Genomic DNA, 13406 nt, shown 5'->3' on the forward strand with positions numbered 1-13406 from the left:
GTGTACATAACCTGCAGTACTTTAAATCAAACTGTGTATCTGTAGGAATGCATAGAAATCATGGCATGCTGCTCTTCTGTCTCACGTCATATAACTCTTCAAAGAGCTGGTATGGTGTCCTGTCTCTCTAGTGTGTTTCTGTGGGTGTGCACCAGGGATGATAGTGTTAAGCTCAGGAGTGTGGTGTTTTCTTGACTTAACATAAGTGGGTTTCCTAAAACTTACCAAAATGACTGAGTAGTCAAGTGACTTTTTAAATGGAGTATTGAACAGCAGGATCAACTTTTTTAATGGCCTGTAAGAACTTGATAGATTGATTTTTATTTTTTTTTTAATTTGTTTTTAAGATTTTTGTTCAAAAATATGAGTGAGAAGGAAGGCAGGGGAAAGGTGGGAGTAGCGAAAGCAACAGGAGACTGACAAAGATAGGTTGAGGATGAGGAATTGAGGTTGGGACGATATGGATTCAGGAGGAGAGGGGGTGGGGTATGCCAGGGAGTGGAGTGTGACAGAAGCCAGAATAGCAGAAGTGGAGATGACTTTTCCTATAGGAGCATTGAAAATGCGTTGGAGTATCTTCCAGAGGGTGCTAGGGTGGAAAAAAGCTGTGTCATTCAGGAATGCTGTTCTTGTATCCACACTGCGTGACAGAAACGCAGGCTTCCTCATTGGGTGATGATTTTGTCATCCTGTACTGGGAGACGGATCTGCTATATCTTAGGCTACAGAGCCTCCTGGGTTTTGTGCAAGGAACCATGTGATTTGTCCTGACCTCGAGGACTTACGTTGTTGGGTTAAGATGCGTTGATCTATTTTTACTTTAAAAGAGCACATTTAAATAGAAGGAGCCCCTCTGTTTCCCTTTAATCAAGTAAAAGGTAGTTAAAAACTAGTGCAAATCCTTAAATCTGCTTTAAACAATAGGAACTTACACCAGTGTGTGTAGGTAGGGATTTGAAACAACTGTTGGATTTAGATGAAGCCAAATGCAAACAGAAAACTAAACACCAGCAGTTCTCTCCTCTCCTCCCCCCAGCAGATACCCTGCTGCCTGCCCTCCAGCTCTGCCCTTGCCTCAGTCACAGCACGGGTCTGGGCAGCTGCCCCCAGCCTCGGCTTCTGGGCTTCAGGGGTGGTTTCCTTCCCTCTCTAGCGTGGTGGAAAGGGGAACTGCCACAAAACTATACAGCTTGCTCCTAGGAGAAGGAATGGCTGTGTAAGTGGCCCTTGATAGCACAGGGCAGGAATGCAGAGCTGGCTTTTGCTGGGCAGTAACGGAATGAATAATTAATGCTTTATGTGTAGTTTCCAGTGAATGTGTGATACGCATGTTTAGAGGGATTTGTAACTTGAATTAAAAGGCTTTTGTCCCAATTCCTGTTGCTCTAGTGTTTTCTTGCAGGAGTAGTGACCGTGCCTTGAGCATTAAAGGCGGTCGAAGCTGTGGTTCATACAGGGCTGGATGGGAAGCCTATGGATGGCTGCTGGAGTAGTTCTGCCTTGAATAGGGCAAAGAGTTTGAAGTTACTTGCCTGTAGTTGCTAGCACTTCATAAATGGTACCTTTGAGTAAACTGGCTAATGTACCTAGCTGTGCTGCATCTTTAAGGTCAAGATGACTGCTGCTACTTCAGAGTACTGTTTCTGAGTCTTTTCCACCAAAACAGTGCTACTGTGCTGGGAATACTGAGAGTCAAGCAGCAGGTTTTGGGCACTTACCAAGTCTTTGCTGAAAGAACAGGCTTCTAGTAGCTGTGACAGGCTGAATAAAAATTTTTCACCAATTAAAGGGGTCAGGTCTGCATATTCCGTGTCAGAAATGTTCTGGAACTTATTTGGTGTCTATAGAAAAAACTGTTGAAGTTTGCTGCTGCTCTGGAGAGTGAAAGAGTATGTCTGAATTTATTTGCGCTGATAAAACAAGGGACAATTCAAGACAGAGGTTGCTGAGTTGCCTTATCCTGAGCATAACTCTGGAACTGCAATCTCTCCAGTTCAGGAGGAGGGGGGGGGGGGGGGGGTGTCTCTCTTTATTCCCTCTACCCCTGCATCCTAGGTGTGTGTTATCAAGCTCTGATAATAGCCACAACCAGGGAGGAATGCAGAGGGCTTTTCTCTATTTAATTATCAGCATCATTTGCATTTGGAAAATGTTTGAGGAATGGTGTTCATGAAGAAAGAGACTGAGTTCTTGTGTTACCACCAAATATTAAGCGTTACATACCTACTACCTCTCTTTCTGTATACAATGTAGGCTGCTTACTGTCCCTGGAAGACTCTTCAATTGAGGCTTTTATGGGCCAAGCTCTCTATAATTTATGGAGATTCAACTGTTGGAAAAAGCATGAGGCTGACACAGATTTTCATAGTAGCTCCACTTCCAGTGCCTGATCTTTGCTTCTATTTCTTGTATGTATGAGGAGAAAGTAGAAATGCAACCAGGCGAACTATATTGTTCTGCTCACTGCTCACTCTTTCTGAAGTCGATGAGCCCGGGAAAGGAGAGGGATGGATGTTGTCTTCCTGCAGGAGAGGAGTGAGAGCAGAAACGGTTGTTTGGCTGGCAGATTTATGTATGTGCCAGAGCAAATCTGTGCAAGGGTCTGTTATCTAGACAAAGCCCACTCTGGCCTGCCTGCTTGGGTTCATTTCCCAGCCAGTGATGATGGTGAAGAATGCCTAATGTCCTCTAGTGACCCTTCCTGTTAAACAAAGGCACTACACTTACTTGTTCTGAAAGATGTTTGGCTTGTTTCCTTCCTCTCTTATTCCTCCTTCAGACCAACTTTGTGAGGGCAGTGTTAGAACCCAAGCACAAAGTTGTAAAGAAACTAAATGTTTCATCCAGAATAACTTCAGATTTACATCAAAACCACCAGCACCACCTTCATTTCTGCTAACACAAACACAATCTTGGTGTCTTGAGAACCTTTCCAGGAAAGATCCTGGGTGCTCTGAAGCTAAATATGACACAGGAATAGGAAATTTGTATCTTGGTAATCTTTATTTACCATGAGTTTAGTTGCATGACCCCTTCACAAGTTCTTTCCTACTCTGTTATTAGGAAAAATGGGTTTGGGAGAAGACGTGTGAGTTCCTGCAGTGATGTCTTAATAGAAGATGTATTGCTGACTTGCATGAGATAATCTCCTGGTTGCAACTCATTTACAGTATCTTCCTCCTTTAAGTGAGGCTTAAGCTAATGTGGTTTACTTTATAATTGGGACAGACTGATATGTGTGGACAGTTATGGCAAATCAGCTGATAGGTGGTAATTTGCTAAGCAGCTGGAGTTGAATTGTGTCTGCAAGCTTGAAATTCACTTGCTTTAAAAATAAATAGGCCTTTTGTCCCAGTAAGTTATTAAGCCTTCCTTCCCAGTACTCTGAATCAGTGTGACACAAATGTTTCTAATGGGAAAATAAATCAAGATAGATGGTGTTCATAGATATTTCACAGTGTAGAGAAGAGGGCATGGAAATTGTATCTAGAGGAACCACCACCATGGGCAAGTAGTCGATGCAAGCTCTTTGTGTCCTGCTTTTAAGAAAATGTAACGAAACTATCTATTTTATGTCCAGAGAAGGTATGCATCTCCTGACAGCAATGGCAGCTCTTGCAGGAGCCACTGGCGAGCCGCTTGGCTGGCTGGATTTCTGGTTGCCCATGGCTAGGTCTGAACTCTCTTTAACAGTTTTTGAACAGATTTCATTATGGTACCATAAATGAAACATACGTCCTGAGAAGGGATGGTGTTCTGCTGTTCATCATATGGATGCTATACAGGGAATCACTGGCTCTGTGGAAAACATGGGCAAATGTTTACAGGTGAATTTTTTTAGTGGTTGTTGAGGAGCATGACTACCCCAGCTACCCTTTGAGAAGCATGAGGCTTCCCTTTCTGTGGAAAGTGATGATGTGACTACCAGGGGTGCTGTAGCAGAAAGGCATGCATTCTATAGCTTTCCTCTTAGCTTTAACTCTACCCTTTCTTGCTTTCTTTCTCTGCAGTGCTGGAATTGCTGTTGGCTTCTATGGGAATGGAGAGACCAGCGACGGCATTCACCGGCTGACGTACTCGCTACGCCATGCAAACCGCACTGTGGCAGGTGTCCAAGACCGGGTAAGCACTAGGAGAGACACGCTAGCAAATGGAGAGTGTGGGAATAAGCAGACTTGCTCAGCACCTTTTCTCTTGAATCTGGCTGTGCCTGTATCTCTTCCTATTTTTTGTTAGTCTCTGGGCTTAGAGATGTGCTAAAATTTCCATTAATGGAGTGGTGATTTCTTCAGCTCTTCTAAAAATATCAAAGAAAACACAGCTTGTTAAATGAAGTCTTCTTTTTTCTAGGTTTAAAAACAGCTTCTGATCAGCTCTCTTCCACATCCGGAAGAGGAGGCAGGCCAAAGCAGACAAGTGTTTTAGTAAAATGTACCATTTTAGTACAATCAGTTGTTCCTGTGCTACCTGTAATTTCAGGGTATCATACTGCAACCCTGATGGCCGCAAAATGTTACATGTGTTAAAGGCTCAGCTGAGATGCCCTCATTGGACTGCTTGCAAGCAATTTACTTTATGATGCTTGTAAGTTGCTTTTGAAGGGTGAGCAGTCTGAGCCTCTTAAAACCAGAGGACTGGTAATCTGGAAGCTGTCCATGACTTGCTAGTAAGAATGAATCCTCTTTTACTTCCTTGACTTCCTGTCCTTTAATTGTTTTTATCTTTTTTTTTTTTCTTTTTCCCCCTTCTTCTGTCCCAAACTATAGGTACTAGATACGGCAGTGGCCCTGAACCAAACAGTGGAACCAAACTTGCTCATCCTGGAGGAGATGTTCTCGAAGCAGACAGACTACCTGCATATAATCCAGAAACTGCAAGGTCTCTTGGATGATCTGGTCAGGCAGGCAACTGAGATCCCCTTTTGGAAGAATGAAGAGCTGTCTCTGGAGGAGCTGGCAATTCAGATTGACCTCTATGACTGGTACAGGTGTGTAGCGTGCTGTAGTGTAGTGATTGTAGCATCTGTTTTGACCTGTTTTGCAGCAGTGATGTGTGTGTTCTGGGTGACTGAGCCAAAGGCTCTATTACTGCAGGCGCTCTTGGCTCACGCAGCTGATTTGTTTCTTACAGTAAAATTGCTTTCAGTTTAAATCAAAATGCATGAGAAAAACTTTTTTTGTAACTTTTCTTACTGGCTGAAGGGAAATGTTCTCAATGTGCAAAATCTGTAGTTTGTGTTCTAACATAGAGGAAAAACAGCCCCAGAGATAGCTACTGTGTGTCCTAATAAGTGCATTGTAGTTTTATGACATTAACTAAATAGAGTTAAAAAAGCTGCACTGCTTCTGTAAGTTAACACCATTCCTTTTTATTAAACCTATTTAATAAAAGATTTCATCAGCTCTGTTGCACAAAATAAAACCTCTATCCACACATGTGGAATAAATAACTGAAGCATTTTCTAGGAACAAATGTCTAGGAAGTTCAAGAAGCTGCAGTGCCTCATCTTCACCTGATGGTGTCCAGTTGCATATGACTTCACACTAGAAGAAGATTAGCAGTCTCATTTCTCAATAACTCTGTATGCTGGGCATGTTGTGTAAATGCTTTTACCTGCCTTGACTCCAGGCCCAGCAAATATCCAGAGCTTTCTGGAGATTAATCATTAGTGATGGCTTTTACTTGAAGAAAAGAATGGCTACGTTTTTCCCATTGAGTCGCACTAGCTTCTTGATCTGTGCCTTTTGTACACCAGTTTTCCTTTGCAGACTATGTTTTTGTTTGCTGCAGGTGGCTGGGATACCTGGGCCTGCTCCTGTTCCATGTCCTGATATGTTTGCTGGTGCTCTTTGGGCTCATTAGAAACTCCAGGGCCATTCTCATGGGGTAAGTCCTGACGCAGGCACAGTGCATAAGGAAGGCCAGCTCAATGCAAGTGCCTGCTAGTTTGAACCACTAGACTGTTGTCAGTTGCTATCAAGGACTTCTGAGACTGAACATCTTAGATTTGTCTCTCAATGTAGAGACTCTGTAGAGCATAGCTCTGTGGGTAGGATCGGGGCTAGGTATGAGAAATGTTCACGGGAAAGTTCTTGAGTTATAAAATGCAATGGTACTGTTGTCCATTGCTTTCTCATCGAAGATGAGGAACTCATCTGGGCAGTCTGCCTCTGCTGGGTAGCATTGGTAGCCTCCATTTGCTGGGAGATAGTAATGTGAACATCGTCCCTTAAATTTACAGGCTTTAAAATCTCCCTTTAATTCTCTACAGTTGTGAAAGCATTGCATGTGTCTACACAACCTGGTAGCATGCCTTTTGTGTCACGATCTGCTCTTGTTTACCTTTAGTTGTCACACCTGAAGAAATGTTAAACTGAGAACAAGCAATGGTTTGTACAGTTATGAGGAGGAGTCTTGTTGCCATGGTACTGCAATATTAATGCATGTCTGTTTCTAAAAAGCACTGCAAATGTTGCCATGTTCAGGCCCCGTTACAAGAAAAAGTATTCCTCTCCCTGCATTGTAGACTCGTTTATCTTGGTATATTTGGCAACGATACTGGTATCATAAACATAGTGACAGTTTGACAAGTGACATGGCCAAGAGTTTCTCCTGGTACATGGTGATGCCATTAATAATTGGAATGCGTATTCAGATTTATTATTTGCCAGATGACTTCATACCTGGCAGGTTATACAGACAAAAGTCCAAGTGTATGCACAGATGGTAAACCCGGGGTTTAAATTAGAATCTCATTCCGTGTTAGCCAGAAGTTCATATTAAGGCATTCCCCAAAGGGAGCACATGGCATAAAGAAGCAAGTGTATCACAGCCAAGCAAGATGGTGAAATGCCAGTTTTAGATCTGTTAGTCAAGCAATCAGTTACTGACCCAGTCATCTTCAGTTAAAATAAAACAACAAATGTGTCTTATTGATTACCATGCTCAGCTGGAGGCACCAAGCCATGTTGTCCATATGTCATAAAACCACAAAACTCTGCTGATCCATGGCTGATAATTTTTGCATCCATTTGGAAAAAGCATAATAAAGTTTTTAATGTCTTATTCCAGAGTGCTGCGCAGTGGTCGGTCTGGTGAAGCTCCATTACTTCTGTAAGATGAGCCACAGGATCCGTTCACAGAATAGGGATTACTTAGAATTGAAATAAGTTGGTAAACTGAGAGATAGATTTTTTTTTTTTTTTAAATGGAGACCCATAGATTTATTTATTTAAAGCTGTAGTCTTTAATGAGGCAAATGTAGCAGAACAGTGATATGTCCCTTCCTCACAGAGATACTTGCACTAGGTTTGAATAAAGAATATCTTGGTTATGAACAGGGTTTTATTTTGTTTTCTACAGGGTATGGGTGGGAGGGAGCCTACTTGTGTTTCAAAGCTTGAAGAAAAAAGCATCCCTGAGAGAGCAAGGCAGCATCCCTTTACTTGAAGATAGGGATACATAAAATAAAACTGCTTATTAGTCTGCATCCCCATACTTGAGGGAGTTGAGGAGCACTTTTGCCTAAATATCTCCAGCACTCATACTGACAGCAAAGGTGAAGAGTTAATGTGCTGGTTGGGGAAGTGCAAAAGCCTTTTCAACTGGTGTGTGCTAGCTGAATGTCATTGAGACCTCTGCTCTGTCATCCCTCTGCCTTGTGTCTGCTTGAGAGCAGACTTCCCACTATTTCTGTCAGTAATGAGGTCCAGCTGTCAGAACAAAACTTTTAAATCTGTGTGGAGATGGACTCACGTGGCAGTGGTAGGCACCTAAGCTGTTGCTCTGAACTGTTTGCCTGCAGGTGACTCTCTCTCTCCTGGGGCTGTGTGGGATGCTTAGGTGCTGTTCACATGCATGAAGCTTGGAACCAAGTCAGGTGTCCGAACAGGGGCTGAATGTTCCCTCCCATCATCTGTAACCTGACAACCTCATTTGCTCTAGAAACAGGAGGGATTTGTCTAATTTTGGACCACAAAGTACGGTTTCTGTGGGAGTTTTTTTTGATACGGCATATTTTTCTTTGAGTATCTTTGGACCTGGAAAGTAAAGTCCAGAGTGGGAATAGTGAAAATGATAGGACTGTAGTCATCCATCTACCAATCTGCCTTCCCTACAGCCACCCCTGTGTCTTTGTGCCTTTGGCTTCCCTGTTAGAAGCAGGGTAAGACTTTGCTTCCTCCCTCTTCTTCCTTCCCCAGCAGCCCCAGAGCCAGGTAATGTGGAAACCAACAGCTGGACATAAACTTCTCTGGTTGCTACTGTCCACAACATGTGAAATGGGGTGGTTTATCTGAAGATACAGTGGTTGATAATTTCTTGGATTTGGTAACTGCTTTGGACTCCAAATAATACATCTTGTGGAAGGATCTGCTTGGAATCAAAGCTGCTACATCTGCCATCTGTCTGTCTCCCACAGGGTGTGCTTGCTTGGGGTGTTTGCCCTGATTGTCAGCTGGGGATCCTTGGGGCTGGAGTTGGCTGTCGCTGTGGTAAGTGGCTCTGATCCAAGTCCCATACACCCTTTGCTGCAGGTTTATCAGACACAAGATGAATTTTACACTGTGCCTGTTTTATAGTGTGTCTTGTTCTATGGAGCTGTCCTAACAATTTGCATCTATGAAAAGTACAGAGCTCCTCTTTCCTTCACGGTGTGGTGCTCTAGCTAGTACTGCTGTGGTTGTGTAAAGCGGTGCTAGTGGGGATGACTATGAGAGACTTGAGTGTCTGAAGCACCCCTATAGTAGAGGGTTCCCTGACGTTAACCTGGCTCAACTGCTCTTTGATACTGGTGTTCTTTGATATTCCTTTTCCCTTTTGTCTTGCATCTGTGCAGGGCTCCAGTGACTTCTGTATTAACCCTGATGCTTATGTCTCCAAAGTGGTTGAAGAGAATGCAGTGCTTAGTGCTGGTAAGTGCTGGGACTGGCTTTGGAACGGGGCACTGCAGCTCCAGCTGTCACACAGGAGCAGTGGCTGAGAATTTAAGGCTGTGTTTGGAACAGAGGAGCTTGCATACAGTGGGGAAAAGCATATGTGTGTGGAGCTCTGGAAAACCAATGTTCTTCCCAAAGCAGCATTTATACCCCAGTCAGAAGTGCACATATATGCTTTTTTTTTTGGTCAGAAGAGCCTTCAGAACCTTTCTTCTGTCTTGGCCCTTAGGTGGAAATAACTGATAAGACAGAACAACAGAAGTTCTTGGACTATTTTGCTTTGAATGTAGCGCTCTTGAATCTTGTTCTCCTCTCTAAGTGACAGAACTGTGGCAATAGCAGTGTACAGTCTGAGCTGTCATTTTTAAAACTGGCTTTTGGGTCTGTATTCCTGAATCTAGAATACTTGTTTTTATACGTTATCAACAAATATATATTTTTTTTTTTCCTCTTAATGGTGGCTATAAATAGGAGTCTCTTTAAAGCTAATTTAAAGGGTAATGAATGGAAACAGCCACAAAGAGAAGTATGAATTTCCCTTTCCATTATAAATGCAGTATTTTGACTGCTTTGTTTAACCTGTTCCATTTAAAGCAATATGCCTGTGTCAGAGTGGCATCCAGCTGAAGCACTGATGGATTTCGGGTTTGTTGCTCTTAATTTAGACTGAAGTGGTTGGTGAGATGAGGGGTGCCTCCAATTTGGACCTCATGGGGGAAGAGTGGCTTTCAGAACTGTGACTTAACAAAAATGTAGTTGGGCACCTGCCAGCAGAGTGTTAAAAAGGAAAGGTACTTTTCAGGGCTAAGTTTGCTGCTTAGGTAACAAAGCTAACTTTTCTTTTCTCCTACCCTCTCTGCCCCGATAGTTCCTCTATATGGTTCTGTGTATGATAAAACACAGATAAGCAATGACACTGGTTTGCAAAAGAAGCCACCACTTGTTTTTCTTGGTTCTTATTTTCTGGAATTGGAGAATCTTTGTCTTGTGTACAGAAGATGTATCGTATGGCCATGTGCTTAGCCAAATGCTGCCTCTTGCCATGCAACTAATTGATAGGGAATTAGGTATGTAGCTATGGCTGAAGATGCAGAGATTGGAAGCAATAAGAAATGTTTATGTCTGGAGGCAGAATGTATTATAAAAGAGTATGTACAGGTTGATACTACCACCCAACAGCTTATTTTTGGAATGCCTTATTGATTTTCTGGGAAGGAGAGGATAGAACCAGGTAGCTCTATTTGTAACAAAGAAATGCAATAAGGGAAGAGAATGAGTTTTTAACACCGCACAAGATGAAAGTCCTCTTTTGGCTGGCTGTGAAGGTGACAAAGATGTGGCTTCAGGTACCAAACTAGTCTCACAGTTGTTCAAGGAGGCAAACAGGTCAGCAAGGCCAAGGGCAAATACCTGATGCTAATGCCAGCTGTGTGCTGTAATAATTTGCTAACCCAAATCAGCTCTGGAGCATGTTTGGTAACAAGTAGATTGACCCTGGGAAACTGAACAAATGCCCCTTTTGTGCTGCTTCTCTATTTCAGTTGTCCTTGTCTGCTTAGCTCCTGCGGTTTTTCGTTAATCAGTAGCATTCATTTAGAGGCTAACGGTGAGTGCAGGACTGACATTCTGTCCCTCCTACTTCCCCAGCAGGGACAGTCTACTCCCCCGGGTGAAATCAGGCTCTGTTCTGGCAGCCCCGCCAGCTATCACAGTTGTTAAGGCTCCATAAATAACAGTGAATGGTCTAAGCGAAATGCTGAAGAGGAGGAAGAGCAGGTGTTGTCACAGGCTTGAGTTGGAAGGGTGGCCACTTCCGTGGGTTGCTGGTGTGTCAGCTCCCTGCTGTTAGGCAGCCGTTGAGAGTTCGTGAGTGCCTTTTCCTTTTTTCAAAAGGAAATCAGTCTAACTTCTGAGCCTGCCATCACACTAGGCAGCTGGTTGGGAGATGATCAAATGTTCTGCCTTCCCATGTGAATTTTCACTGCTGTGTCATAGTTTATGATCAGGAATCTACGGAAATAGCTCTTGGTCCCTGATGTTGGGACTGTCCTGCGTGCCTGAGCAGGAAAGAAAATCACGACACAAGGACTGCAGTGTGGCACGGCTCAATAACACTTTAATCCAAATAACAGCTCGTTAGAAACATCTCTAAAAGTCTGAAATAAGTGTTGGTATCCCTTAATATGCTTGGCTGTAAATTGTAGCAGCTGCTTTGTGATCAGTTGAGCTATATGCACGACGAGAATGATGAGCTGGAGGAGGCAGGGCAGGCAGCTGGGAGCCAGCATTGATGCTGTCCTCTCAGAGGAAGATGCCTTGTTTGAAGGCTCCTAGGTCTAGTGCATGGACTCTTCACACTCTCTGGTTTGCCGCCTGTGCTCTTTGGATGATGCTCTCTGACATTAACAGCAGTAGAGACAGCTGAGACACAAGCACTTTAAGGTTGCTCCAGCTAGTTTCACTGCAGTGTACCCCACCATGAATTTTTCAGTTCAGAAAAGACGTGACTAAGAAAGAATGTGAGTTGGATGGAGGAGCTCAGGTAGTCCATGGAAGAAGAATCCATTGGGAGTTGGAATTTATGTAGGAATCACACTTACCTTGGGAATCCCTTCAGCTGAAGTTGGGTTGAGAGGGCACTCGTGTTTTCAGTCTTGCCTAGGTATCTGCTTTTGGCCAGTGCTGGTATATGCCACACTCAGCTAGGTGCTGCCATCTATTTTGAAGGAAATAAGAACTAACAAATAATCTTTAGAAACTTTGTAGTGCTGGGTCAGTTTTTCCCTTTAATCAGTATTTTTAGTTGTTTTTAAATATAATGTGTCGTAATATTCCCAGCCCTATGCTCTGGCATTCAGACTAGGACTGAGTCATCTAGATTTGCATATTTGTAATACTTTTTTGTTGGTGGTGGTTATAGTAGTTTTCACAGAAAAATAACTGTGTTGGATACTGGCCGACTAGTATATTAATATTCCTGTTTGTGTATTAATTGCTGTTTGCAAATCAAAATAGAATTAATGGAGCTGAGAATAATCTGATTAAGTGCATTATTATTGTTGTCATGTTTTTAGCTGGAGAGGAGATGTCCTTGTTTTGTAGATAAAATGTGCTGCATTAAAAAAAGGGCTGGGGGGTGGAGAGGAGGGGGGCAAAGAGCCTTAATGCAGGTTTCCTGGAGAAGGAGAGACTTAAATAATTTTGCAGAAGAGGCTGATATACGTGCCTAACTCTCAGTATTCATTAATTGAGATAAAGCCAATGGAGTTGAACAGTGGCTGTATAATCGGCTCCTGCTGCTAGTAAAAAGACTTGGTGCAGCCAAGATGTTTATTTTCAAAGCAGGAGGCCGTCTTCTGGTCTCATTCTTTTCCATTGATATTATGTTATTATCAGATGACTTATTGCATAAAATTAAATAAAAAGGCACAATCTGTCTAAACAACAGGAAGAGCTTTCTCCAGATTCTCTTACTAGAAACCTGCACAGTGAACAGACACTCACTTCATCCGAAGGAACTGTAAACCTCAGGGGAGGGATAATGGAGCCTTTTACCTCCAGTTCAACCAAGCTGGTCAGGCTGGATGCTGAAACTTAGCTGCTCAGATATAAGCAGCAAGCATTCTTGTCACACACGGCCTTCTAATTGGCCTCTCACCGAATCACTCTCATCTTAGAAGCCCAGAGCTGAATGGACTGAAGGGCTGACACCACCACCACCACCTTCCTTTACTCTCTAGATGTAAGGTCAGGACAAAACCTCATGTGGGGCATGTGGTGGTTGCGCAGTTATTACTTGGACTCAGCGGCCACTGCAGAAAAGAGTTTGCCCAAAGAAGCACTCTCAAGAATCTTGCTCAGATGTCGGTGTTGAGAAGCTGTGTTTTGCTGCATGGTGTTGTTGGACTCCTTAGTAGAAAGCTTTGAGTGGAGGGCATGTGGGATGGCTATGAGCTCTTTGCTGAAGGCTCATGATGACTGATTTCACCAGCACAAGTGTGGCATGTATGAGAGAAATATAAATGTTATGCAGATACTTCCCTTTGCTGTCGACTGTTGCCTTAGGGAAACAAGACTCCTGGTAGAGAACATGTTACCTGGGCAAGAAACTCTGGCCAAAAGAGTCGTCTTCCTTTGACATCACAGGCGATATACTTCATCTTACTCTGATGATTGAACCCACAGAGACAGTCTCATCTGGGTGTGTATGTAAAATGCAAGCTGCTTAGAGAATGCTCAAGTAGAGATGAAGGAGGGCTGGGGAAAGCTGTTCTAGGTATGGGGATTTTTTTCTAATTAGGATCTTTTTTTTCTGACTGCTCTACCCTACAGACCTTCTTGCTGCCTTTTGGCGGATGCATAATGCCATTTTTGCATTTCAGCTGGGCTTTGAAGTGAATAGTAAGTCTCCATGGTTGCAGAAGCAATAAGTAGTTCTAGCAGCTGAAGCTGCTTTAGTAGGCAGTTCTG

The 13406-nt window shown here is 43.2% G+C and overlaps 1 protein-coding gene across 3 annotated transcripts in view; it reads left to right on the top strand.

The window, feature by feature from the left end:
* TTYH3 (tweety family member 3) overlaps positions 1–13406 on the top strand; it is a 79466-nt gene that overhangs the window by 43711 nt on the left and 22349 nt on the right. For all 3 annotated transcript variants that reach the window (XM_074885546.1, XM_074885547.1, XM_074885549.1), the window contains exons 3-7: positions 4011–4122; positions 4767–4987; positions 5791–5886; positions 8420–8492; positions 8837–8912. In XM_074885546.1, coding sequence (XP_074741647.1) covers positions 4011–4122; positions 4767–4987; positions 5791–5886; positions 8420–8492; positions 8837–8912 — 578 coding nt within the window. The remainder of the gene's footprint in view (positions 1–4010; positions 4123–4766; positions 4988–5790; positions 5887–8419; positions 8493–8836; positions 8913–13406) is intronic.

This window comes from Strix uralensis, chromosome 16 (assembly GCF_047716275.1).
Source record: "Strix uralensis isolate ZFMK-TIS-50842 chromosome 16, bStrUra1, whole genome shotgun sequence".
NCBI lineage: Eukaryota > Metazoa > Chordata > Aves > Strigiformes > Strigidae > Strix > Strix uralensis.